The following is a 26,583-nucleotide window of genomic DNA, read 5'->3' on the forward strand; positions in this document are numbered from 1 at the left end:
GAAAATATGTTGAAGGCTGATCATGGCCTGCCGATCCAGAAAGTTTGGGATCTCACTGGTTTGGTTAGTGGGCACTTAGCAGAGTTTGCCAGGGTGCTGTGACAACCGTGGTTATCATTGTTGCTTTTGGCTGATTATTATTAGTTGTTGATTTTTGCTGTCATTTCTATTTGCTGTATTGTCCTTTTTATGTTTTTGATTTTGTCACTTTGGTGACCCAAGTCAGTCACTTTTGCAAATGACTCATCCTTGTCTTTTGAGTCCTCACCTGGTTTAACAAAAAAAACACACACACAAACACCCCTGAACTAGTGCTGTGTAGCTAACGCACCGCTCGTTTCTTCTCAGCCGTGCCAAGCAGCTGGAGGAGGAGCTCAGATTAAAGTCTGCACAGCTACAGTCACTGAAGGCGGGCGAAAAGAAGGTGAGATTGGCCTCGGAGTAGCAGTTTGCACCTCTGCAAATTGCTTAAACCACGGGCTCCTTTGGGGCTAATGGGTATGTAATTCCTATTTTGCACTGCACAACCAAGCTGTGCCAGGGTTGCGCCGAACCAGCCAGAGCCACGAGCATACCGATGTTGCAAACAACGAATGCACCATTGTTCCCGTCTGGTGCTGCTTGGCCCCCGACCTAGATCGAGAGTTCTCGCGAGGATCTTGTTTCTGTTTCGGATCAGCACTGCAATCAGTCGGTGGAAAAAACATTCGTGATCATAAGGACCTTGCGCTGGCTCGGCTCTGATGTGCCAATGGAAAAGGGGTATAAGCTGTCATTAAAGTCAGTCTGTCTTGGAGTCTCACATTCACTCATAAGTGATTATGGTATCTAAAGGGCCCAATCCAAAGGCATCAGCCATTCATTTAGTTGCGGAAATTTGGCCAATAGCACGTTCATGATGAATCGCTTAGTTTGTAAATGTTTTGTCGTGGTGCACTGCTTACCATTGTAGTTCCGAATGTAAATTTCAGTTCCATGATATCGATAGCACATTCGGAATATCAGGGTTAAATGCAGAAGTTGTAAATGTTGAATTGTGTTTGCGTGAGCTACCAATTCTATGTTGTGTGATTTGTCTCTTTGGCCTCTTCCCCTGGTGTCTCCTGCTCTTCGTGACTGCCCTTGACCTGCTCTGGCCCCCTGCTCTACTTGGTGCTTCTCTTCACCCTCCTCTGCCTCCTCTTCCCTTCACTGCTTCTACACATGCACCCACGCACGCACCCACGTACCCATGCACGCACACACACCCGGCACGTCATCACACTGCGTCGTGACGCTCAGGCGGACAAGTAAACCTTGCAGCCCCTTCGTGCCTGGTGCTATCGCTTATGCTGCCAAAAACGTGTCTAGCTTTCAGGGTTCATACCGGAGTGCTTCCACATCCGTGAAGATCGTAGCGAAATAGGAAAGTGGTCCATCTGCTTGGCCTTGCGTGAAAACAAAGCCAGTGATATCCAGAGCCATTGGTAGAAGTTCCTCGCTCCTATGGTGGGGGCGAGTCTCTCAATAGTTCAACCACTGTTGATATTCCCCGGATAGTTGGACTCATTTTACTGACCCCGGTGGGGGAGAGACGATTGGCCGAGTTGACCCCCACCGCAACCAGCATATTAATTTGTGACCTTCTGATAGCGAGCCGTTCGCTTTACCGCTGAGCTACCTGCCAATAAAAATAGTTACATTTAAATAGTTGATTTTTGGGTTAGGCCACAAATGACCTGGCTGATTTTTTAAATTAAACTTTGACCCAGATCTTCTCTAAAACTGCTTATTGTGACAAGAAGTAGCTCATTCGGAAATGCCTTTGTCTAATCATACAAATTACCCTGTCCTAGCCAGCCCGCTTGAGATAAACCTTTGCCCTTGCACAAAACAGGGAACTGTGAGCGCTGTTTTTTATGCCACTTCTGGGTATCGGTGGTGACTGTTCTGCCTTTTTTTCCGCTTGCGTCCGTTGCAACAGTGTCTAAAGGTGGGGGTGTGTGTGTGTGTTCAAAGTGCCTTCGGTGTTTGCCTGGTAGATGTAAGGCCACCCAAAGGTGTGTGAGGAGGGGGTACAAAAGGGGAAATTTGTTCCTAGCCGCACACAAAAGGGCCCCCAGAAAAGGCCTGTATTTTGTTGCAAAGAATGAGAGCCCATGGAGACATTCAGTCCTGGGCCCCCAACCCTGGACCTCTGGGTGGCCCTGTGTAGATGTGCATTCTCAGAGTCATCGTAATTTGAGTCCATTGGAAGATACATTGTGTGAGTTTGTAACTGTTTGAAATATAATTAAAATGGAAATAAATACAGGATGGCGCAGTTATAGATGCCCCACTGATTTATAACGACTCTCTTGTTCATAAATGTGAGCAGATCAAATGGGTCATGTTGAAGAGAGTGCTTTCAGAGAGAAGTGTTACGAGATTTCATTAGTCTGTTGAGCTCAATTGGGGTTGCACATAGCGCAGCAATTATCACCCCTGCTTCCAGACTAATGCCCGCTTGCCGGTCAGGTGCTGATTTACCTTCAGCCACCCAGGAACAGCTGTCATGAGGAGGTCCGCTATGCTGAAAGTATAAATGAAATTTTGTCTCTGGACATGCTGATGACTCATGAGCACTATATAACATCAGTATTGTATTTTTTTTATCATTCTTGGGGGGGGGGGGGTGGGCTCATAGAGGCTTTGAAATAAAATGTATATCACACTATTAACTAATTTCAAATTATTTGTTACGTATCTGTAAATAGATCACCCTGTGTATTAAAATAAAAACGGTCATCAGCCCATAAAATGTTTTATCGATGGTGAAAAAAAAAATCCACGGCATTGCCATGCAAAATCAAAATGGTACTCAAAGTATATCGAATTTCTCAACGGATTTTTTCCAGGATGAATAAAGCCTCTGATCCTGATCTGATATGATTCCAGCACTGAGCACACAATAAAACGACAACAATACGAAGCTCGCTTGGACAAGAGTTTCATGTGGCCTGATAGAGAAGTGTAATTGTGGGATTGGTCACCCCCCCCCCCCTTCCTGTTAAGTTTCCAATCAGAATCTTTATCCTAGAGGAATCCTGGTGGATGAGCGATAAAGCTCTTTTTCTCAGATGGCAGGTAGAAGCGGGTCGACAATTTACAACAAACAATACAAAAACACTATAGGAGTGCAAAGTAGAGAAAAGGTATTCAAGTAACTTTAAAGAAATAAAAGAAATAAACAAGGCAGTAAAACAACACAAACAGTCCCAGACCACACCACAACAACACAGTCCCTCAATAAAATTGGCAAATATGGTTGTATCCAGCACTAATCTGCTGCAAGATATTTTTGAAGGAATATTTACGATGTTAAGGGAGAAAACAAGGTTGTTCCAAAACGTTGGTGCTGCAACGACAAAGGCTTTGTTACTTATTCCAATTCTTGTTCTCGGAATAGTTAAAAAGCAATTAGATTGACGTCTTATGTTTATTGGGGTTTACAATGGGCTTGATGAATTAGCGAAGTTTAGCGCAAATTTGCCAAAAAGCAAAGCGCTATAAAAATATTTCACCTGGAAAAATCCCTCTACATCGACCCTGGGAAACGGGATGGATAATCTCATTTGCACGGAGATTTGTACACAGCAACTATGGAATGACTCGTACACACTCACATTTAAATATTTAATTCAGAAATGTTTCCAAATGAAATGTTAACATAATGAATGCAGTTTGCAGCAGTGGTGGGGCAGCACATGTTCGTTTCCCGGGCAAGGTTAACATCAGTGACAAGTCCTGTTGGGGAGGGTGGCCTTTACTAACCTGTACTGAATTGTATGGTGAAGTATGGTCAAACGATCCCCCCCCCCCCGTGGAGAGGACTTTACCCAGCAGTGGATTGACACAGGCCCCCGAGTTATTATTTAGATTACTAAGTGCTGAGTGATTAAGAAATTAAATGACAGGCCCAAAACCTCAAGCATTCAGCAACAAACAGCACTATCAGTGTTCAATTATGCAAGGTTATATAATAAGAGCTTGGGGTAGGAAACAATGGGAAGGGATTCATTTCAACTCAGTTTAAACTCGTTGGGCTGTCAGTGTTCCCATATACAAACAACATATTGCCTGTGTGTATACACACGTACGGGTCGACTCAGTCTCAAATGAGTACCTCGTGCGGTGTGTAAACATTGCCACTGTGGAGACAAAGGCGGCCGGCATGGTGCTGGCCACCCACCACCTCGTGTGCTGTTACGGCCTTCATAGGTACTCGCTAACATCACTTGCCCCAACAGCCCGTTAAGGCTATATGGGGGTCCTTTGTCTTTGAAAACATACGCATGCACGCCCCTAACGTGTTGCACAGAATACATGGAAAATACAATGTTTTGCCATAAATTCAAGAAATGTAACTGCTTATTTTTGCAATGTTGCGTTTTCTCCGCACCTTGAGTGTGCGAGTGATGGTTTGTGGTAAATGTCGGCATGTTTTGCAAACTGCTGTTGAATAAACAGATCATTTTTAGTAGAAGCATCATCGGTATTATTGTGAAGTCGGTTGGCTTTTGTGCTTACGTAGCCAGGGCAGCAGTGCAGTGGTAACACTCAGGCCTCCCAGCAAGGACCTGGATTCGATTCCCGACTCGGGTGCCTTTCTGTGTGGAGTTTGTATGATCCCCCCCTGTTCTGCATGGATTTCCTCTGGGTTCTCTGGTTGCTTCCCATAGCTAAAAACACATTTAATTTCATTGGCTAAAATTTCATTGCAGTAAGACCCTCGTGAAAAAGCATAATCGAACTTGGTGTGGCTTTCCTGAGTAAATTTGTAATTTTTGTGATTGTTATTACAGTACAGTAACACCCCGCTTTACACCCTCCTGCTTTACGTACTTTGTCTATAACGTACTGAACTTATTCATACCCAATCCCGTTTTACGTACTGTGTTCCTTGCCATGACGTACTCGAGATTTATTAACTTAAGCATTCAGTCCAAATTTTTTTTACGGTCGATGGCGAATAATCAGGCGCCAGATATCATGAAGCATCCGAGCGTTAGCGTCCCTGACTTGCTATCGCCCTTTCATGTGTATTCTATTCCTATTTTTCCCCCACATATCGTATTTATGGCAACTATTTTTGATACAACTGTAAACTATTTTTTTATATGATAAACAATAATACATATCGTACAATAGACAATGTAATGTATCTTAATATGTCAATAATATTCACTCTTCACACTGATGGTTGTACAGTATAGATGCGCAATGGATTACTTAGTATCCTCTGTGTAGGTACTGTACCACATTACGATCCACCATCCCATCTCGATTTACGTTCTGGTTTTCAGGAACGTTTCCTGTGCATAAACCGGGGTATGCCTGTACTTGGTTGTATGCAAGGTGTTGGTGGGAGCATTATCGTCATGAAATCATGAGAACTTCGTCCTTGGTGACAAGGAGGACATTGTGTCCTGGCATTCAAATGACCTTAAACACATGAGAAATTGTTTCCTACGTGCTTATGGACGTGCTTGAGATGTCGCAGTGCCAAAGCAGGACACACGAACGCTGGCACCATTGCCATAATACTCAACAATAGCAGCGTAGTTATTTTTTCCTCTGTAATATTTTCCAAAGTCACCGCACACAATGGCGGTTGTATTGCCACTCGCACCGCCAACTGTAATGCCACACGCATGTACCAACTGACCAGCTAACCTAACTGCAGAGGAGACACTGAATGTCGAAACCGGTCCAGAGTTTTGTTTATTTTTGAACCAGCGTTGCTGCTTAGGTGCACTCCCAGAAGGCCGTGTGGCTGATGGAATGTGTACAATATTTTTTCAATCTATGAGGGGGAGGCGAATTGTCTGCTTATCTGTTTTGTTAACCATGACATGGGCACCTATCTGTCGTTTTAACTCACAAAATGATCCATTTATAGATAGCCCACCCATTAATATATAATAGGATTTAATTCCAGAGAAAAAAGTTTGTATTTCAAAGCATGAACACGTCTCCCACCAATCTCACATTAAATGTGTTAAATATCTAATCTGAAAGATACGGAGCCATCGCTTGTACGATATTCAATCTCATCATGGGACCTCCTTTGCCAGTACCAAAATATGATATTAGGTTTTTCTGCTTTTTTCCTCTGATAATATATGCATTGTCCTTGAAACTGATTGTAAAGCTGTCTCTGGTGTGGACCAATCAGTTTCAAAGACAATGCATATATTATGAGAGTGTTTTTTGTTTGCATTCTGAACACAAGCATTGTGGTTAATGCAGACATGATTCCTTGTAAAAAAAATTCAATTTGGTGTTTTAACATCTTAACACCTGTTTTGTTGCCAGAAAAAAGGGGAAAAACCTATTATTCAATCTCATGTTGAGAAGAAAGAGGGTCGTTAGCAATAAGTGGGGTGTCAATAAATGGATCACCTCAATTCTGGATGTCCATTGGATGGCAACCAAAAGAGGTTCTGTTTGTGAGTAATTTGGCCATTCAATTGCTCTGGCTGAAAGTTGGTGAAATGCAGACACTCACCCACTCAGTCCCTCACTAAGTCTCTCAACAACCCACTATCTTCAGATTTAAATTTGGCGTAATGCGATGTTACATAGTCCATGGTTTGGTGTTGGTGGCTGCCGTCGCACGCAGGAAGAGAGTAACATTTTTTTTCCCCCACTTGTGCATTGGGTGTCTCTACACCTGTGGTTCATGCGGATCCGGTCAAGTGCCATGGTCTAAGCGAGCTCCGACTTGATGCATTTGTCAACAACACCGTGGCTATAAAAGCAAATCAAATGATATAGATGTTAACTTCCTCCCCTGGTATGCAGGAAGTCGTGGCTTCGAACCTGACCCTGATGCCTGTTATGTTTGGAGTTTGCATGTTCTCCCTGTGGTCGAGTGGATTTTTCTCCAGGTGGTGACACTCCGGTTCTCTCCACATTTAGAAATGCATTTAGAGTATTTGGCTGCTATTAATTTCCACGTAAGAAACTTCGTTGAGCAATCGTTTGTGACCAGGTCGCTTCTGAAAAAGAGCTATTTAGCTCAATGGGCTTTACTTGGTAAAATAAAATATAGTTTTTTTGTTTTTATAGCATGTGACAAATACCGTATGTTGTAGTTTTTTTCTCACTTGGGTTTATGCGCCACTACTAACACGGAATCGCCAACAATATTATTACATAAACTCTGGCCGAATTGACCAAATAGAATATAAAAATGCGCTTTGAAAAGCTCTGTTGAGCCTGTTTGTTAGTAAAGTGTGTCCGGTTAGAGCATCCAAACCATTAATGCAAAACCAGTTGAGAACTTCACGGAGTGAAGCGCGGTCCAGCCCGGCCGGATCGCATGATGGCGACTCAATGAGCACCCTGTGTGGCTGTGGTGCCGCCTGTGTTGTGCTTATGAGACTCGGCATTGAAAAGGGAAAGAATTCTCCGATTGTCCGTGGACATTTAAACGTGTAACCACGTTCGTGTTCTTAGCAAAGGTCTCAGTTTTGGTGACATCACGTACAAAATTCTAAACTTGCGAGGGACGTCTGATTACGGGATTTTATAATCGTTACCATGTGTGCCTTGCTGTGTGCGGACCTACGTCAGTTATTTTTGTGTGTTTTGATAAGTTCTTGATTTTCTGCTGTGTAGTATCAATTATAAAGTCAAAGTAATTTCTTGCTTAAATGAGCCTCGAAGCATTGGTGCTCATCTCCAGTTTACAGTCCTGCAGAATCAGTGGTGAAAATTCCACATTCCCATGGTGGGGGCGAGTGTCCATCGAACTACCACTGTTGACTTCCACTTAGTGGTACCCATTTAATTGACTCTGGAGGGAGGAATGATGGGCTGAGTCAACTCCCCCCCCCCAACCAGGATAAGAACTCGCAAGCGTCCGATTGTGAGTGGCTCGCTCTAGCACTGAGCCACCCAAGGGATCACGGCAAACGTACGCCTCCAGCGTTGTTTCAGTGGCATTGGCTGAGGGGTTGACCAATGTCACCCTTTTTTTAACACCACAGCTGTAAGTGCTAATTTAGAGGAAAAAAAATTAACCACTTAAATCCACGAACTGAATCTCTTTTTGAGTTTCATAGTACAGTAGAAAATGTAATTTTATGTTTGGTCCGTGAAAATTAGCGTTTCAGGTTTACATTTGAGTGCTTTTGTTTGACTGGTGCAAATTTCTCTATATTGTTAACAAAGTAAATAAGCAGAAAACACGTGACTCATATCTGTCCCTCGACATGAAAAATACAAGTTTATACACATCCCATCAGCCACACGGTCTTCTGGGAGCACACAATCTTGGCAGCGATGGTTCAAAACAAACAAAGCTCTTGACCGCTTTTGACATTCAGTGTCTCAGGAGTTCTCAGGATCGCTTGGAACAGATGCTGGTGAATTGCCACATTGATAGGCAAAGATGACAAAGATCCCTCCTATAGCCTTGACATGCTGTTGGGGCAAGTGCTGTTTGCGAGTACCTATGAAGGCCAGCACACCGCACGAGGGGGTGTCCAGAACCATGCCTGGCCGCCTTGGTCTCCCTAATAAAGATCTTTACACACTGCACATGTACTCATTTTTAAGGCTGAGTGACCTAGGAAGGCCCGGGACCGGTTTAGATAATTATCACTGGTATTGGCCGTGAGCGGGAATTCTACTCGGATCACCGGGTTCATGGCGCAGCGCGTAATTACTGCACCACCACTCCCAAAGGATTCTCAACGTTAGACATGCATCCCAGCTCGACACAAGACCACACACTCAACACAATAACCGTAACTGTCTTTGCGGAGAAGACTATAAATATAGTTTGTACAGGCATACCCCGGTTTACGCCTATGATGCGTTCATGAAAACCAGAAGGTAAATTGAAAGCATTTTAGGTGGATTGTAACGTGGTAGAGTACCTAAACAGAGGATTCTGAGTAACCCATTGCGCATCTATACTGGGCAACCATCGGTGTGAAAAGTAAGTACAGTATATATTAATATTACTACTATAATAGCCCAGAAATGTCCCGCACGTGACGCCACTTCACATGCCGCACCCGCCCCCCCCCCCAAAATTAATTATTAAATAACCATGCGCGGGTGGATTTTTACACTCACGCGGAAGAAGGTTGAGCGGAGAAAGATATTTTTTTTTGCAAAGTTGCTTCAAATATGACGTTTCTTTACAAAAAGTGACGGTCAAAAATTAAGCTACGCAGCACAGTGCGACATCCGTGCGTGACGTCACTGCAAAAGAGGCCCCCCCCCTTCATTAATATTCATGCCTTGTGGAAATTTACACTAACGCACAAGAAGGTCGCGCACTCCACATGCCGCACGCCTCCCCTCATTAATAATCATGAGCAGGTGACGTCACTCCACATGCCACACCCCTCCCCAATAACCATTAGCGGGTGATGTCACTCCACATGGGGCAACCCCCCTCATTAATAATCATGAGCGTGTGACGTCACTCCACATGGATCTCCCCCCTCCATTAATAATTATTAGCGGGTGACGTCACTCCACATAGGGGGGGGGGCGAGGCGCCTCCTCCCTCCTCGGCGTCAACTTACAACCCTCACTACAGAGGCAGAACCCTCACGTCACGTGATCTCCGTAACGCTGTTGAGACATAGAAGTAAAAACGACGTCTTGATGAACAAGGGATTATAACCTTTAAATGAAATAAGTCTGTGTCACCGCGGCCTTACAAATTGCACACGAATTGATGCAATTAATATCACGTCGCGGTCTGATTTTCGCTTGCAAGTTTCAGATTTACTGCAATATACACCCGTCCTTGGACGGGCAAGAAATCTAGTTTGGCTATTATATTACCTTATCTATTATACTATGTATTTGTTCTTTATCACATCCAAATAGTTTACACCTGTATAAAAATAGTTACCATAAATACAGTATGTGGGGGAAAAAATGTTAATAGGATACTGTAGCCAGTCAGGGACGCTAACGCATGTACTTGTATGTTGAACTTTTCTCACACCGTACGTAGCCAACTGTGCTAATTGGAGGTCCTTGGGTGCCATCTGGTGCCTACATGTTTGCCGTGGAACATTAAAGATTAGAGGCTGAATGGTAACGTTCGTAAATCTCGAGTACGTTATGGCGCGGTACACGGTACGTAAAACGGGATTGGATATAAACAAGCTGAGGCGGTTATAGCGAAAGTACGTAAAGCGAGAGGGCGTAAATCGGGTTGCTACTGTAAATGCTTGCCAGTCAGTGTTGTGCCATGAGGTTCTCGTTCGCCGTTTTCAGTGCATTTGGCATTTGCTTGTCTCCCGTTGGCAGTACGTGCTGAAAGAGAACAAGTGCGAGGATGAGCTGAAGATGCTGCGCTCAAAGCTGCGAGAGGTGGGTCTGACGTCGCGTGGCTGCCAGGGCTCCTCTGGACCAATAAAATTCACTGTCGGTGGGGGGGGGGGGAAACTGCACTGCCAGCAACTCCCCGATACTATCACCACACAGGGGAAGGTGACGTGGCCAGGCTGTCGGGCGCTTGCCGCAGAGGTTCAAATCTCACGGCCACCCTGGTTATTACCACCAGTGTATTAACAATTAAAATACTACACGTCCGCTTCATGGTGGATGTTAAAGATCCCGTGACGTCGTCCGCAAGTGAAAAGTAATACGAATAATGAATACTCTGGCACTGTAGGCGGTTGTTGAGTGGGAGGGCAGACTGGCAAGACAGCTGGTTTGGAGCCTGGCAAGGGAATCCGAAACCCGTGATTACACAAACGCTCGTGCGGCATGCGTGACTCGTCTTAGTGTCACTCTTTAACATTTAAGAGTGCCCGCTGTAGCTGCTCGTTCTCCGAGCAGAATGCCACGTTGGCCCCCCCTAATTCTACCATCCACAGGGCCATTGTGGGGCACTCTTTTGTGTGGTGAGGCTCAGGATAAATGACCGTTTATTGTAAAGTAGTCGCCGTTGTGAAAGCTGCTGCCTGTGGACCGCGTGACTCTTGCAAGGGTGGGGCGGGGTGGTGTAGCGGTTAGCGCTATGCGCTACGCTACGAACCTGATGACCCAAACTCTTTGGTTCTTTTGGTAAAGTCACGTAGGTATAAAATAAAATAAACACGACGCTTCGGGCGCAACACAAGCGTCCGTCATCAGGTGGGAAAACATGGACTGCTGCTGAGGCAGACTGTTTTAAAAGGTTTAAAATGGGTGTAGCCCAAGGGTCATAAAGAAGTGGTCGGGGCTAGTGATGTTAACGTGAGAAATTAGCATGTAACTGTAAGATAGGAAAGCGGCCTCCTCCACGAGGGCACGGAAGTGGCTATGTTAATGTGAGAGATTAGCATGATGTTAATGTGAGAAATTAGCATGTAACTGTAGAAAACATAGCCACTGCAGTCACGAAAGCTTCAAATTAAGACTGATGACCCAAGTTCGATTCCCGCTCATGGCCACCAACACCAGTGACAATTACTTGAACTGGTCCTGGGCCTCTCCTAGGTCGACTCGGCCTCAAATGAGTACCTTATGCAGTGTGTAAACATCACCACTAGGGAGACAAAGGCAGTCAGGCGTGGTGCTGGCCAGCCACCCCCTTAATGTACCATGCTGGCCTTTATAGGTGCTCGCTAACAGCACTCGCCCCAAAAGTCTGTTAATGCTATATGGGAGATATTTGTTTTATAAGTGTAGCCTACATTGGTTTGTCATCCCTAATTCGCAGGCCTCTGTGACTGAAGTCTTTACACTGCTCAGTCTTACCCTTGAACGAGATGTGGATTGTGAGCTACTCCAAATGAAATCAATTTCCTGAACGCGAGCGTTGAGGTATTGGCGCCCATCTCCCATTTACAGACCTGCAAGAGCCAGTGCTGGATATTCCACGTTCCTATGGTGGGCCGAGTGTCTCCACAGGACAACCACTTCATCTTCCCCACGTAGTGCTACTAATCTTATTGACCCCAGAGGGAGGAGACATAATGGGCCGAGTCAACCCTCCAACCGGGATTTGAACTCACAACCTTCCGATTGCAAGCTGCTCCCTCTATCAGAATCAGAATCTTTAGTTTATCTGCAAGGAATCCGATGAGCTATGAAGCTCTTTTTCACAGACGTTCAGTACCGTTGAGCCACCTGCCAGAATTGCAAAATACTGGCGCCCCTCACGAAACGCACCCCCCCCCCATAGCGAGAATTTGCAGTTACGCGATTAATATTTTAGGGACATACTTGATGCTTACACTATTAATTCCACAGTTACACGTTCAAGAAAAAACTAAAATCGTAAAATAAAAATTATTCTAAATGAAATAATTTGCAATCATGGCAGCGCCCAGTGTCACAGGCTGGGTGCAGCCATCGTAGATCTGCCATGGTTTGCACTGCGCACACGGTGCTGCAAGCAGCCCACAGAAGCGTTCAAGAAGCCCTGAAGTTATTCCTTATTAAGTAATCTTTGTGAGTAGTAATTTTTTTATCTTTATTATTTGTTTTTTTAAACTCCTTAAGTAATTTTGTAATGTTAAGAATATTTGTTTGATTAAGTATTACATTTACATGTATTTTGTCAATCTAGGGCTAAAATAACGAAATAAAATTATCCTTTATTTTTAATCTTATAACATGTATGCCTATGGGAAAATAGGCTTAATATAGTACGATTCGACTTGTGCACCATTTTTTCAGGAACGTGTGTTGCGCGTTATCTGAGGGACGCCGTACTGTAAAGTAGCAGAATTATTGATTACTTGATGTACATTTTGCAATCATAGGTGATGTCAACATTGACACAGGAGCATTCCTTCTTAGAGTCCTTTTGGCTTTGCCACGAGCACGTTGGTTGTCAAGTGGCTCCTGCACTTTGTAAATTAACCGACATTTTTCTAAAATCTCCACTGAGCTTTCCATTAGTGGACGCGTGTCCGATGGGCGCGGAAAAACTTTATTTTGCGCAAAAAGTACGTTCTGACAATTGATGAAACAATTAATAGGCGTTAACCTTTCCGGCAAGAATACAGGAGGTATTAAAATGCTCAAACAACAAATAGACGCTTATCACAAGACATCGAGTAACCATTAACCACATGCTTCTGGCAAAACATGCAACAAACACGCCAAAAGGCGAACAGAGCAAATACAATCCTTTGATATTTGCATTGTCTTTGTGCTGTTCACCTTTTGGTGTTCTTTGGTCGAACAGTTTTGAGACCAGGCCATAAAGAGGAGGCTGTCTCTGGTGTAAGCCAATCGGTTTAAATTTCAAGGACAATACATACATTATAAAAGCATGTTTGTTCTCTCTCCCGTTCCACCCTGCGTTTCTTTCTTCCATTCCACTGTCTCTTCCTCTCCATGTTCTCTCTCCCGTGACCGCAGTACGAAAACCGTGCTGACGTCGGGCAGAGGAACGTCACCAAACTGGAGCAGCAGGTGGACTACATGGAAGGTGGGTTGGAGGTTGGATGGGTGGCGGGGGGGTCAGTGGGTGACAGGCAGAGGTTGGTGGGTAGGGGTGGGATGCTCGGTGGGCAGGGTGATCTATCTCTGGTACAGGCACCACTGCTCCGTCGTGCAGTCTGCAGCCCCATGCATCATTCCCTCCCATTGCCTCATTGCCCAAGCTCTTACATTAAGCTTACTCACTTCAAAAAGTATGAACAATTACCTATTGTATGTATGTATGTTGAAGTTCTTTCACACTGTACGTAGCCAACAAATATATTATGCTAATGCGTAATATATTTTTGGGTCAGGCCACTTAATGATCTGGTCAGATTTATGTCATAAGACCCTCTAATTGCAAGATCTAGTTTTTGAGGATTGTTTTTCAACTCATCCGTGTGTGAGCTGAAACAATATTTATTGGGGTCTTAAGACATAAACCTGGTTCAGATCACGTCATCACCAGAAAATCTATTATGAATCATATTGGTTGCGATAACCTACTTTAATAGTGCTGGTTGTTTCTGGCCACTTGGCATTTTGGGCCTTTGGGCCTGTGCTCAGAAACTGTACAAAAAAATCGTAAGGAATCAGACCTGTGTGAATTTGTGTACACACATTACCTTCATCAGGTCACAATTGGCATAGGTGTAATGATGGAAAAAATATATTACAAAAAAGCAACTACCATCCTGTGTGCGACGGCAGCTACGGACACCAAACCATGGGCATTATAACATCGCACTGTGCCAAATATACATTTCAAGGTGGAGGGGTGGGTGAGTGTGTGAGTAACCACATGAGTATGTGAGTGAGGAGCGGTAGTGTAGCAGTTAGCACGCTGCGCTACAAACCAGACACCCTGCGTTCGATTCCCGTTCATGGTCAACAGCAGTGACAATTATCTGAACTGGTCCTGTCCTAGGTTGACTCGGCCTCAAATGACTACCTGGTACGGTGTGTAAACATCGCCACTAGGGAGACAAAGGTGGCTGCGTGTGGTGCTGGCCACCCACCCCCCCTTATGTGCCATGCTGGCCTTCATATGTGCTCGCTAACAGCACTTGCCTCAACAGTGTTACAGACTATATGGAGGATCTTTGTCCTGTATGAGTGAGTTGAAGGCTGTCACCATCTTACAACAGCAGAGAACGGAAGAGCGATGCTCACAGTGAACGGAGGGCTGGGCGAGTTGGCATAGTGGGGAGCACAGTTGTTGCATCTCCCAGTCATCTCAGTCAGTTAACCCATGGCACCTGGGTCTGTCCCGTGACCAGCCAGCGAACCTTCGACATTTCATGGCCTGGTACAATCACCGTGGTGACTGTCACCGCCACTTAGTGACGAACGGTGGTTGTTGTTGAGTGTATCTCTTACAACAGCAGTTCACCAACTCTCAGCCGAAGCCAATTGATTAGCTAAATCGCTAAGAACTGAATCTGTAATCATCACTCATTGGCCAAACAAAAACTTCATAATTTCTTGTGTTTTGTTTTCACCAGGTGAGAGCTTGCAAGCCGATGTAAATTAAAATGCAAAGCTCTGAGTGCGTTGTTGTGCTCACCCACTCCTGCAACTCTTTGTTTCAGAGCAACTGATCAAAGCCAAGGAGGAAAACATGGAAATCAACAGAGTCCTCGATCAAACACTCAACGAGCTCAACAGCATCTGAGCTGCATGCGTGCTGTGTGCTTGGTGCGTGCTTGGTGCGTGCTGCGTGCTTGCTGCGTGCTTGCTGCGTATTTGTGTGCGTGCTGCGTGCTTGCTGCGTGCGTGTGCTGCATTACGTGAGCCCCTGCACGCACTTCAAACACAGCCGCCTCTTCATGCGACCAGAGGAGGCTTCGGAATTTAAACGCTCTAATTGCGTTAATGTCAAATATGCTTGAAAAAATAAATGTGTGCACCCACGTGCTGCTGCTACATGCTGCAGGGTGGCAGCGCAGTGGTAACACTCGTGCCTAACAGCAAGAAGGACCTGACGTTGATTATCGACTCGGGCGCGTGGAGTTTGTATTTTCTCCCTCTGTTCTGCATATGGGTTTCTACCAGCTTCTCCAGTGTCCACCCATAGCTAAAATAACCACGCAATGTAACTGACATTGGCCAAACAGCCCATTGCTGAAAAATTATCTACAAATAATTCGATTGGGATTGCACACAGAGCAACATTACCCCTGCTGTTAAAAACGTGGTAGGACCCTGAGACTCGGCGAAGCGTTCCTGGATAAACAATGGCCATAATAACTCATAATATGACGTAGGTTTTTTCGCGGTTGTGCTGTACAGCTCTCTGCATGAGGGTTGAATTGGTCAGTTTTCCCAAGCGCGATGTGTAGAATTGCAGCGCGTTTTCTTGAGGCCCCGTCCTGATGGCATTGTGGAAAATTACCCATGATGCCCTCTGGCATCGGTGCGTGTTGCTCGACACGATCACCTTGCATCCTACAGTAAAGCAACATGATTGTACATCAATGAACGCGTTATTTAGGTGTCACGTACGATCATTTTGATTCGATCACTCCCCTGAAGTCTCATGCAGTCGTTTTTTAAAAACAATTCCAAAGCCTCCTCTCATCGTTTCGTGATCGGGTTAATCATCGTCAGTCACATGGCAGGGACCAATGCTCTAAAGTCATATTTCCCTTCGTCTATGCATCGGATTTTTGTAATTTTTTTTGAGTTTACGTTTAAAAGTACATGCCTGAAATATAGTGCCATTACAAGAGATCTTGGTAGGATTTCTTAAACTTTCCCTGGACCTTGTTTTAATAACCACAGCACCCTGCCGTGCTATGTGTTTTTTCATAGTGTGCACAGTGTCACGTTTTGTTGGCTCGTAGATTCCTTGACATCTAGAAATGTCCCAATACTATATTTGCGCAGAGGTGTGTAGTGCATTGCATCCCTAACCGCTGTGTACTGTGTTTAATTGCCATCTGATATTGATTAAAGTTTGTATGCCAAAATAATGTTTTTAATGCCAGCGAAACGAGAGTTTCGTTTCCCAAACAAGGCTCAATCCCTGCATTGTGCAACATTTCCACAGTTTCACTCTCGACAGTTTTCATTTGTTAAGGCTGCAGTTTAGTGCAAAACAACCAAAGTAAATGACTCTGCAAGGTGCACTTGGTGTCTGCATGACGCTGCACCTCGTTACACAAACACGACACGTGCTGCGTCTCGGTGCATCGATCTTGAGTTGTGCATTTCCATTTGATTCAGTGTTCGGCACATTTAATCGTCTATGAGCCAGAGCAGAGATTGGTATCACCTACGGTAGCAACACCTCAGCAATGCGTTTATACGGTCCATAAAAGTGAATCACTTGATCTGTTTTTACCAGATACTTTTTTTAACTCCGAAATTATGCCCATTATTTCATGACATACTTTCCAAATGCACAGCGTTGCGTGCTAAAATAAATGCGTGACCTTAGCAGCTATTGCAACATCCATCCCCTGTGAGCGATTCACTTTTATTACCTTTCCAAAACAGCGTGGTTATCGCGTAGCCTTAAACGTGCAGTGTACACGCCCGCTGAGACGCATCGGCTGCTGTGGGTAACTTCAGTCGGGCAGCGGTGATTTTAGCAGAAATGCTTTCCCAACAGAAAAGCTGAAAAATTCACAGCTCTGGTTCTTGTGGTGTCTCTGTTTAATTCTGTGCTGTAGGGGTTTTTTTTTGTCGTGCGATCGCTTGCAACGTGCAAATTGGAAAGTGGCGAATTTTAATCTGGTAACTTGACATTCTGCCAATAACCTTTAAAAACACCCTCGCTTGTTTCTGAAATGCCATATACTGTAGTTTTACCATGTTGAGACCGGATCTGCCTGATGTAAAATTTCGACATCGCATCAAAAACCTGTAATAAGTTTGAATTGTATATAAGGAACTGTGTATGGAACACTTATGAAATCCCTAAAGTTTGCAAGCAGAGGTTTTGCTAAAGACGATGCTTATTGGAACGGGTAATGGAAAGGAACCAATTTATATTTAAGTGCCTTATGCGTTTATTTTCAAATTTGTCTTTGTCTTAAGAATCAAAAACTCGTCTACATCACTTTTCTTTATAAAATGTTAGTGTTCATTCTCTTGAACTTGATGCCACCCTGCCATTGTTGAGTTTTAGTACTTTGTGGGGATCTGGCCGAGTTGCCTCGGCGAGCGTTGCGTGCATTTTTAAGCCTCTATGGGTCATAATGGCTGGATTCTTATACACGGCTCTGGCTCAGCCATCGCTCAGGTACGGCTTGGGCTCGAGCCCCTCTGTTGCTTACAAACAGGCATGAGTGGATCATCCGTGGCCTGACTCAGGCTCAGCTCATGGGAATGCTGGGCATGGCTGGGACCTTGCACATAGGCAGGTCACGTTAAGCACGGCTTCGAGCCACGACTCACTTGAGCCAAGTCTGTCGAGCCCGTGAGAAAGGCCAAGCACACGTATTGCAGTTGAATGTGCCAACAGCCGACACGCATCGGAGCCACCTCGTTCATCATCGGCAATAAGTGTTATTTATAACGCGAACAAAGCAGAGAGGCGACATTTAAATAGCTGCCAGCGTTATTTGTGGCTTTCTATGCAAGTGCCTGCCATTTTAGGCACCCAAATCAAAATAGAGCTCCACCAGCGTTCCCAGTTGCAGGTAAAATTAAATCGCAATTACCCCAATGTCACCAGATAACTCTGCACGTCGAATAATCGCCACCATTCTGAGTGCAGCATTGGGTTCGGAGCATAGGGATATCGGCGGCACAATCCCCTATGTGTAATGAACATTCATATTAAGCAGTTGTACTGTAACGGTCTATATACACAACGGATGCCATATGAAGCCCGTTAAGGCCAAACATGTTTTGTTTTGAATTTGTACGGTTGCTCGAAGTACAGTAAACAAAATTGCCATTGTCAATATAACCGTCAACAAATAAAGCATGTAATGATTTGTCTCTTAATCAACTCGTGAACGTTCATTGAACCGTGCCTGTAGGAATCGATCACAATTACACTTTAATGCAAGTAAGCAAAGAGAATGCAAGTCAACGCAAAATAACACAAATCATTCTTGAGCAATTTGCGATCTATCATTACACGCAGCGATGAGTATCATCAGCCATAAACATTTAACTGCTGGATGAAGGCCCCCGCTAGCCGCTGCCACTTATCGCGATCCAGCGATGCAACAATCCATCTAGCACCTCCACACGAGCTGATTTCATCACTCCAGTAACGAGCGAAGCACTTTAAATCACTTGCACTGGTAGTGCTGAATGTTTTCACAAATCAACCAATGACTGCCACTGAAATTGCTCAAGTTGGATAACAATTGAGCAATTTGACAGACATGCATGCAGGCCAGGTGCCAAATCACCTGCCGCACAGGGAGAGCAGTCGCTGGGGGTGCCCATCAAATGTTTTTGATTAAATGTCAGGTGCTTTGAGTTACCGAGGCCATATAAATGCAAAAGTTATTCCCAGTGCTGCCAAAACAATCATTTAAAACGTCAACTTCATTTAGTTTAAAGTTGAGTGCGCTTGGCGTCCCAGAGCGTTGGGAATTATTTTGTTGTGTTTATCTCTGCGGGGTGTATTTTGTTTCATGGTAACAACACAGACGCACCAGCTGACCTGTCTGAACGCGCTTACACGTTGCGCGTCCGAAATCCGCGTTCGGATGAGGTTCTCGCCTGAATGTAAAATTGCTGCTTGAAACGTGACATTGCCAGGAATGATTCGAGAACGATCGACCGTTTGAGATGAACGTAGATCATGCAGCTGAATACTTGCATCGTTAATTGCTTGCAACTGGATTGATCGCTACCTCCTGATTACTCACGAATCCAGAGACATCTCCTGAAGCCAGCGACCATCGGCCCTTGTCTTGTGCTCGGCTTTTTATCGTGTCCCGTGTTTGGGGGGGGTGCCATATGTAATGTTTCGTATTCTAAATAAAAAATATAAAAGTCGTGTTAAACGCATTACAAGTTAGCATGTGCCAATTTACGCCTTCGTACCTGGTGGATACCTAGCCCTTGGTTGCATACAACTGGCCGCTTATACGTGCACGTCTTACAGCAGACGCATTTCATCAGGTACTGCACGTTTTGTGAACGATTAAACATTTGGTGCTGCTGCGTTGGCAGTGGGGCACAAATAATAAAACGTGAGGCTTGTCGATAACGCTACCTTTGAGGAAAATATAAAAGGTGACATTTCAAGCAAGAGCGCATGGATGTGCGATAAATGGCCATGCTCAAAATGTTGCCCATTATATATTAGTGAACTGAATGTTGTCATGTTGTGAGTGGAGGAGGATTTAGCCACAAGAGGTGAGGCCAGACACTTTTTAACCACGCTTGTTGCATAACTAGTTGGTCAGCTGTGGATAAAGGAGTTGCAGGTGATTAGGTTGCACGGCACTTGGTTGGGTGCCGACTGTTCTCTATCCACCATGGAAACTTTTATTTCCCCACCACCCCATGTGTCCTCGCCACACGCCGTGTCCTCTTCTGATGGTACAAGTTTGAATTGTGTATTCACCATAACATGAACCGTTTGCTTTGCAGTAGACGTTAAAATATCCTGATTTGTACGATTGACTACGGTGCAAAAGACGTTCAACATACAAAAATAGGCCATGTGTATGCTGGCTCACTTCTGGACTCTGAATCGCTCTAAGAATGGCACGAATACCATATATACAAATCAATTTATCAGTAACATGTTAAGACCATGCATTAATGGCGAATAACAATGTTAGGTGTCGGGCCTCCACTTGGCTGGGTCATTGGAATTGACTCTAAAACTACTGTTGAATCTTGACTTAAAGCTTTAAAATGCTTGTTGCGATTGAAACGTCGCGACTTTGATTAGTTTTTTTCTATCTACATGGCTTTACCGAAACACCCAAAGAATACTGTTGAGTTGTGTAAAAAGAACGAGAAGCTGTTAACATGGGAAGTGGTCGGACATAATTTGAAAGTTCATGTACCTAAGCAGCCCCACATAGCATCTTATTTTACCCGTTGAAACCATTTTTAATTAATTTTGGTGGATGTGATCTGCTACATGAAGCATCTTTTGAATTTTTCACGCTCGATCAATCCACTGCTGGTTGAGGGCTTCCCAATGCCGTGTAATGTGGGATTTGTTTGACCATACTTTATCAACTTGGTCAGTGCGGGTGTGGTGGAAGCAGGAGTGGCTGTTCAGATCACTGGCCACTGACAGTCATCACTGGGAATTCAACTCGTGGTAGATTGTGGATAATAAAATGGAAAATATTTCGCAATGAAGTGGCCAGGTGGTTCTGCAGTAGAGCGAGCAGCTCACAATCTGAAGGTCACGAGTTAAAATCCTATGTATTGACTTAAACCATCATCCCACCGGAAATGAGCACCACTGTGGAGATCAGGTGCTTGTCTTATCGATACTTACCCCTGTCATAGAATGTGCAATTTCCACCACGAGCTCACGGCTGCAAATGGGATGACCATTGCCTCAATGTCATTGAGCAACAACAAAAAATCACTTGACTTTGCTCTGAGAAAATAACACTGGACAATCAGCAGACCAATTGGTCTTGTGGACCTCTGCTGGTGGGACTCAGAAATCAAAACCAGACTTGTTCAGAATCAGAATCTTTATTTATCCTGGAGAAATGCGATGAGTTATGAACCTCTTTTTCAGTGTCCAGTTTTCCTGATTAAACAAATGCTCATCGTAAATATTGTTCCATAAAGCTATTTTACAGCAGAAATAATATGAACATGATAGGGAGGCATGACAAAATGTTTTGTCAAAATGTTTTGTCTTAAACATTTTGTGAATGTGCCATTACGTTTGCTGTGTGTGGGTATGTAGGAATCTGTATGCGAGTGTATAGGCGTATTTGTAGGCGTGCGAGTCTATATGGCGTAGGAGTTGGCGCACTGTGCTACAGACCCGGGAACTCGGGTTCGAATCCTACTCATTGCCAACACTGACTTTTATCTGAACTGGTCCTGGGCCTCCCCTCAGTCAACTCAGCCACAAATTAGGCCCTAATGTGCGTAAAGATCACCACTCGGGAAACAAAGATGAAAGGGCATAGTGCTGGCCACCCACCCCCTCGTGTGCCATACTGGTCCATAATAGCTATCCAGATCTTTGTATGTGTCTATTTGCTATGTACGAGTAAAATCGACACACTGGACACCCTTGCAAACGAGACATTTCCCATCTCGAGGGATTATTTCAGGCGAAATGTATATAAAGTATGTTCCACTCAAATCACCAGCAACCGAAATATTTTGTTGGGATGCTTTATTACAATGAAATCAAGATGGGCAGACGGCACCTGTTTCGCCGCGTAGTTTTGACTACATCGGCCTTATAAACGACGCACAATGTCATGAAAAGAGTAGTCGTGGGGCCATGATGTCCATCTTCACATCATTACGGGAGGCGGGAGAGACTAATGCTGCTTTCTCCTGAAGGAGCACCCTGCAAAGGAACAGAACACAACACGAACAGAGCTACGTCAGACACGACATCAAGGTTTCTGCATGAACAAAGTTTAACTCTGAGACGAATTAATTTTGGACTGTCTCGGGCAGGGGCGGGGAACCTTTTTTCTGCCAAGGGCCATTTGGATATTTGCAACATTCGCAGGCCATACAAAATTATCAACTTAAAAATTAGCCTGTTATATTTGGTCAAACATTTAATTAACTCACCCCTAATGTGATGGCTGGAACTGCTTCTCTTTGGTGAGGCGTGTGATGTTAGCTGGTATTGATAATGTTGCTACTCTCAACTGCCTTTCCAGGTTTGCTCCTAGATTTATTTAATTTCGAGTCCAACCTGTGGTTGCCTTGGCAGGGCTAAAGACCAAATGATTTTGCGGGCCTTATACGGCCCGCGGGCCGGACATTCCCCACCCCTGGTCGAGGGGATTGCTACTCATCTGCATTATCATTGCAATTGTTTACCCAGGAAGGAGGGTCCTGCTAATTATTCTCAGCAGTGGGCAACGATCATGAAGTGTTTCCCAAACAAGTACTTTTTACATTTTGATTTAAAGCTTTCGTGACTGCAGTAATTCATATTCTTAGCTCTTTCGGTAAAGTCACGTTGAAGGGAAACAATAAAATAATAAATATTGTTTTATATATATTTTATTATTTTATTGTTTCCCTTCAACGTGACTTTACCGAAAGAGCTAAGAATAAGTACTTTTTAAGTTTTCAAACGTGGCAAATTTGAACCGGGACGCCAGTACACTGTGGACTACTCTTGTGAATGACTTTACGAGATCTTTAACGTCCACCACGAGGCTTATGGCAGGCACGTTATGGTTAACACCCTATCGTGTTATTGATACGCTATGGCATGTATGGCCACTTTTCCAGAACGCCAGCCGGGGGTCAAGAAACTGGCCCCGAGATAGCGCCCCTCACCTTCTGTGAGTCGCGCCTTCCCCCCCGTGGGCTGGCACAGCACCGTGGAGCAGCCCACGCACAGCACCACCGTCTGGGCATGGCTGAACACGGTGGTGATCTTGTAGCAGCCTGTGGCACACAACACCCTCGTGAGACCTGATTCTGATAATAAAATAAGGATTCTAAGATATCTCTCCATTTAGGCTTAACGTTACGCTTGTTTTTGTCCAGGATCGGGTCTTGAGCCTTTCAGGTGGGTCCTGCCATGTTTTCACAGTAGATGGCTATGTTGCGCCATGTGTAATCCCAAATTAGTAATCTGCAAGTTCAATTTCAGCACTGGGATGTTTGGCCAATACCAGTTAGTGTTTTTTTTTTATCTATGGGAGGAAACGCATGCAGAACAGGGCAATAACATACAACTCCACCCATAAAGGCAGCCAAGTCAGGAATCGAACCCAAGCTCTTCTTGTTGCGATACTTGAGTGTAACCACAATTCCACCCTGCCGCACTTATAATCGTGACCAGGTAAACAATACAGGCAGAATTAGAATATGCATTTAGACTAGAGGAATCTGCTGAACTATGATGCTGTTTTATAAATGTTCAGTAAAGGCGGGTCAGCAAGTTACAGGCGATGGACAGTAAGAGTTTGAGCGAGTTTTATCCGATACCACCATTGTTTGCGTACAGCCATTGGTCAATCCACTGCTGGATGAGAGCGTCTCCACACTGTGGATTATTTGAGCAAATCGTAACGACTGTGATTGGACAAAAAGTGGGTCTCTATACAAAAATATTTTCGAAGAGCAGCAAGGGTCAGACTCGGTTTCTTTTACTACATTGGCAGCGAACAGAGAAGCGAATGGCTGGGTGGCTCAGCAGAATGAGTGGCATGCAATCGTAAGCTTGTGAGTTGGTGTTTGATAAAATGAGTATCACTTTTTGGGTGTCCTATGGATAGACTCACCCCTGCTATAAGAACATGGAATATCCACCACTGGCTTTGCAGGGCTTTTAACAGATGAGTACCAATGCCTCAATGCTTATTTGGGCAAAAAAATCACTGCGACTTGACACGTTTATTGGATGGATAACGCTGATAGTTGTGCAACAGACAATAACAAAAAAAATGCTGGTGTTTTGTGAAAACAACAAACCACGGCCAGAGAACCCTCGCGATCCTCGGGCCACCAGGTAGGGAAACAGGCGTTTGTAACCACCTAAGGTGGTCGAAGAAGATTGACTGACGCTCACTAGCGGCTGCTGTACCTGGGCATTTCACATCCATGAAGTAGGAGTTAGGGCTCTGAACGAGACGCTTCTTCTTGTGTTTCCTCTTCTCTTCGACGAGGGACGGATGCAGTAAGTCTTTGGCGAGCTGCGAGGACAGGCAGCATAAAGCAAAACAAACACAAGGCTTAGATTACAAAGATAGCCACCCGCTTCTATTGTGTGACCCACAGCCCAGGAAAGTGACTTTCACCTTCACGGATGCACATACTTTCACACTGCTACTCTTCACGCAAGGCTTCTAAATACAAACTTCACCAGTTTTAAAAGTACCTTCCATCACTATTCTTTGGGTCTTTCGGTAAAGTCACGTAGATAGGTTAAAAGAAAATAACAAAAACTACGTTTCGATCGCAACACAAGCGGTCGTCATCAAGATCTTCCATCACTACTCTGACACTACACATCCTTGCAAACCAGATGTTCCATCTCATTATCCAGTTAAAACATGTTGATATAAAAACACACGTATCCTCTTAAAACGTGCCTTGTGGATGTAATGCTTACCATTCAGATTTTAAAACCTTAACAGTTTTAAAAAACATCCTTTCGGTGGCTCTACAAGCTATAAACACACCCACGAACCACGGTGCCTTGCCATTCTCTTTAATGTGCAAAGTAAATAACACTCCGAGGGATTCCAAGTAACTGAGCTTTAAACAATAAGAGTGGATTTTATTAAATTCCTATTTAAACCAACACAAGAACCCTTAGCATGTAATACTAACATTATTTCCAAGAATACATTGCGTGCAATATCAACACTTAACTACAATGAAGTTTGGTACAGTACATAATTTTACAGTAAATTGAACGGGGTTATTGTTAAAGTGCACGTAGAGTTGACCAAGCTGTAGACTAAGCCGAGCTCAAGTTATTTTCCTTCTTCACAAAAACATCGCGGTTCTACTAATCCCGCCTGGCGGCTGAGCGGTGGAGAAACTCCACATTATCAGGGACGAGTATATTGAAAAACATTCATCTTTGTTACAATCGGATGACCTCACGTGTTTACAAGTAAACAAAACACTCGCGTGTGTATACGGGCCCATAAATCTCAAGCCAAACACACTGTTACAGAATGTTCACTTAATTTAATAAAACGCGACTGAAGTTGAATTATAACAGCGATAACTTCAGGTCGCCTTTTCCACGCAGCAAAACTGGGGACACATTTCCCAGCCAGCATCTTGGGTGTACCCAAAACGTGCAGTGGTATCCTGTAGTTAAGCTCAACACAAGAGCGGCACCAGATCTCGGTACAGAAACTACTCCCTACGCCCGAAAACCACAAAAACCCGCAGATTGTTCCATTCAAACCGGGACGGTTGGCAACCCGAGCGAGGCCGCGTTTCACACGCTTCCCTATGGAGGCCTACAGCGCGGAGTCAGCCCTCGGCTAGACTAGCCCGCGCCGCGCCGAGTTCACGCGGCCGCGATCGGAATCCGAACGCCGATCTCGCCGCTCGTAGTGCTCAGACGAAGCCCCGCATCTCGCTGCGGCGTTAGGAGTCGCGATTACGGCTGAGGGACGCGAGGAGACGCGGTCAAAGGGAGCGGGAGACGCGCTTCAACTCACAGGCATGGCGACGACGCGACGCGGCCCAGGGGAAAGGGAGAGCGGCGCAACGCGCATGCGCGAAGTGCGAGGGGGGGGGAGCGAGGGGGAGGGGGCACAGAAGCGCTGGACGCAATTCATAAAGTCGCGTAGGTATAAAAAATAAAGTCACGTAGGTATAAAAAAAAATCACGTGGGTATAAAAAATAAAGTCACTTAGGTATAAAAAATAAAGTCGCGTAGGTATAAAAAATAAAATCACGTAGGTATATAAAATAAAGTCACGTAGGTATAAAAAATAAAGTCGCGTAGGTATAAAAAATAAAGTCGCGTAGGTATAAAAAATAAAGTCACGCAGGTATAAAAAATAAAGTCTCGTAGGTATAAAAAATAAAATCACGTAGGTATAAAAAATAAAGTCGCGTAGGTATAAAAAATAAAGTCACGCAGGTATAAAAAAATAAAGTTACGTAGGTATAAAAAAATAAAGTCACGTAGGTATAAAAAATAAAGTCGCGTAGGTATAAAAAATAAAGTCGCATAGGTATAAAAAATAAAGTCACGTAGGTATAAAAAATAAAGTCACGTAGGTATATAAAATAAAGTCACGAAGGTATAAAAAATAGAGTCACGTAGGTATAAAAAATAAAGTCACGTAGGTATAAAAAATAAAGTCACGTAGGTATAAAAAATAAAGTCACGTAGGTATATAAAATAAAGTCACGAAGGTATAAAAAATATAGTCACGTAGGTATAAAAAATAAAGTCACGTAGGTATAAAAAATAAAGTCGCGTAGGTATAAAAAATAAAGTCGCGTAGGTATAAAAAATAAAGTCGCGTAGGTATAAAAAATAAAGTCACGAAGGTATAAAAAAATAGAGT

At 44.2% G+C, this 26,583-nt stretch overlaps 2 protein-coding genes across 2 annotated transcripts in view; one reads left to right on the forward strand and one right to left on the reverse strand.

Annotated features, from left to right (window-relative positions):
• The window catches only part of LOC116950645 (tropomyosin-like), a 33,269-nt gene extending 14,888 nt beyond the window's left edge, over positions 1 to 18,381 (forward strand). Inside the window, exons 5-8 of the mRNA XM_032968570.2 lie at positions 349 to 424; positions 10,309 to 10,371; positions 13,360 to 13,429; positions 15,015 to 18,381. Coding sequence (XP_032824461.1) covers positions 349 to 424; positions 10,309 to 10,371; positions 13,360 to 13,429; positions 15,015 to 15,097 — 292 coding nt within the window. The 3' untranslated portion in view covers positions 15,098 to 18,381. The remainder of the gene's footprint in view (positions 1 to 348; positions 425 to 10,308; positions 10,372 to 13,359; positions 13,430 to 15,014) is intronic.
• Positions 18,382 to 21,715: 3,334 nt separating this feature from the next.
• On the reverse strand, positions 21,716 to 25,831 carry LOC116950646 (small ribosomal subunit protein eS27-like). Its single transcript, XM_032968571.2, has 4 exons — positions 25,722 to 25,831; positions 24,122 to 24,230; positions 22,867 to 22,977; positions 21,716 to 21,910 (listed from the first exon to the last, which is right to left on the reverse strand). Exons 1-4 carry the CDS (start codon positions 25,776 to 25,778, stop codon positions 21,882 to 21,884), a joined length of 306 nt encoding a protein of 101 aa, XP_032824462.1. The 5' UTR covers positions 25,779 to 25,831; the 3' UTR covers positions 21,716 to 21,881.
• Positions 25,832 to 26,583: the final 752 nt, after the last annotated feature.

The sequence above is a fragment of the Petromyzon marinus genome, chromosome 40 (genome assembly GCF_048934315.1).
Source record: "Petromyzon marinus isolate PM22_M1 ecotype Great Lakes invasive population chromosome 40, UKy_Petmar_22M1.pri1.0, whole genome shotgun sequence".
In the NCBI taxonomy this organism is placed as follows: Eukaryota; Metazoa; Chordata; class Hyperoartia; order Petromyzontiformes; family Petromyzontidae; genus Petromyzon; species Petromyzon marinus.

Bases quoted from the DNA above. Each gene is read 5' to 3' on its own strand.
- LOC116950646 (XM_032968571.2), bottom strand. From the start codon at position 25,778: ATGCGCGTTGCGCCGCTCTCCCTTTCCCCTGGGCCGCGTCGCGTCGTC. The intron at 24,231-25,721 runs GTGAGTTGAAGC...CTGTCCTCGCAG, and splicing joins GTCGCGTCGTCGCCATGCCT to CTCGCCAAAGACTTACTGCA. The intron at 21,911-22,866 runs GTGAGGGGCGCT...GTTCCTTTGCAG, and splicing joins GAAGGCGCGACTCACAGAAG to GGTGCTCCTTCAGGAGAAAG.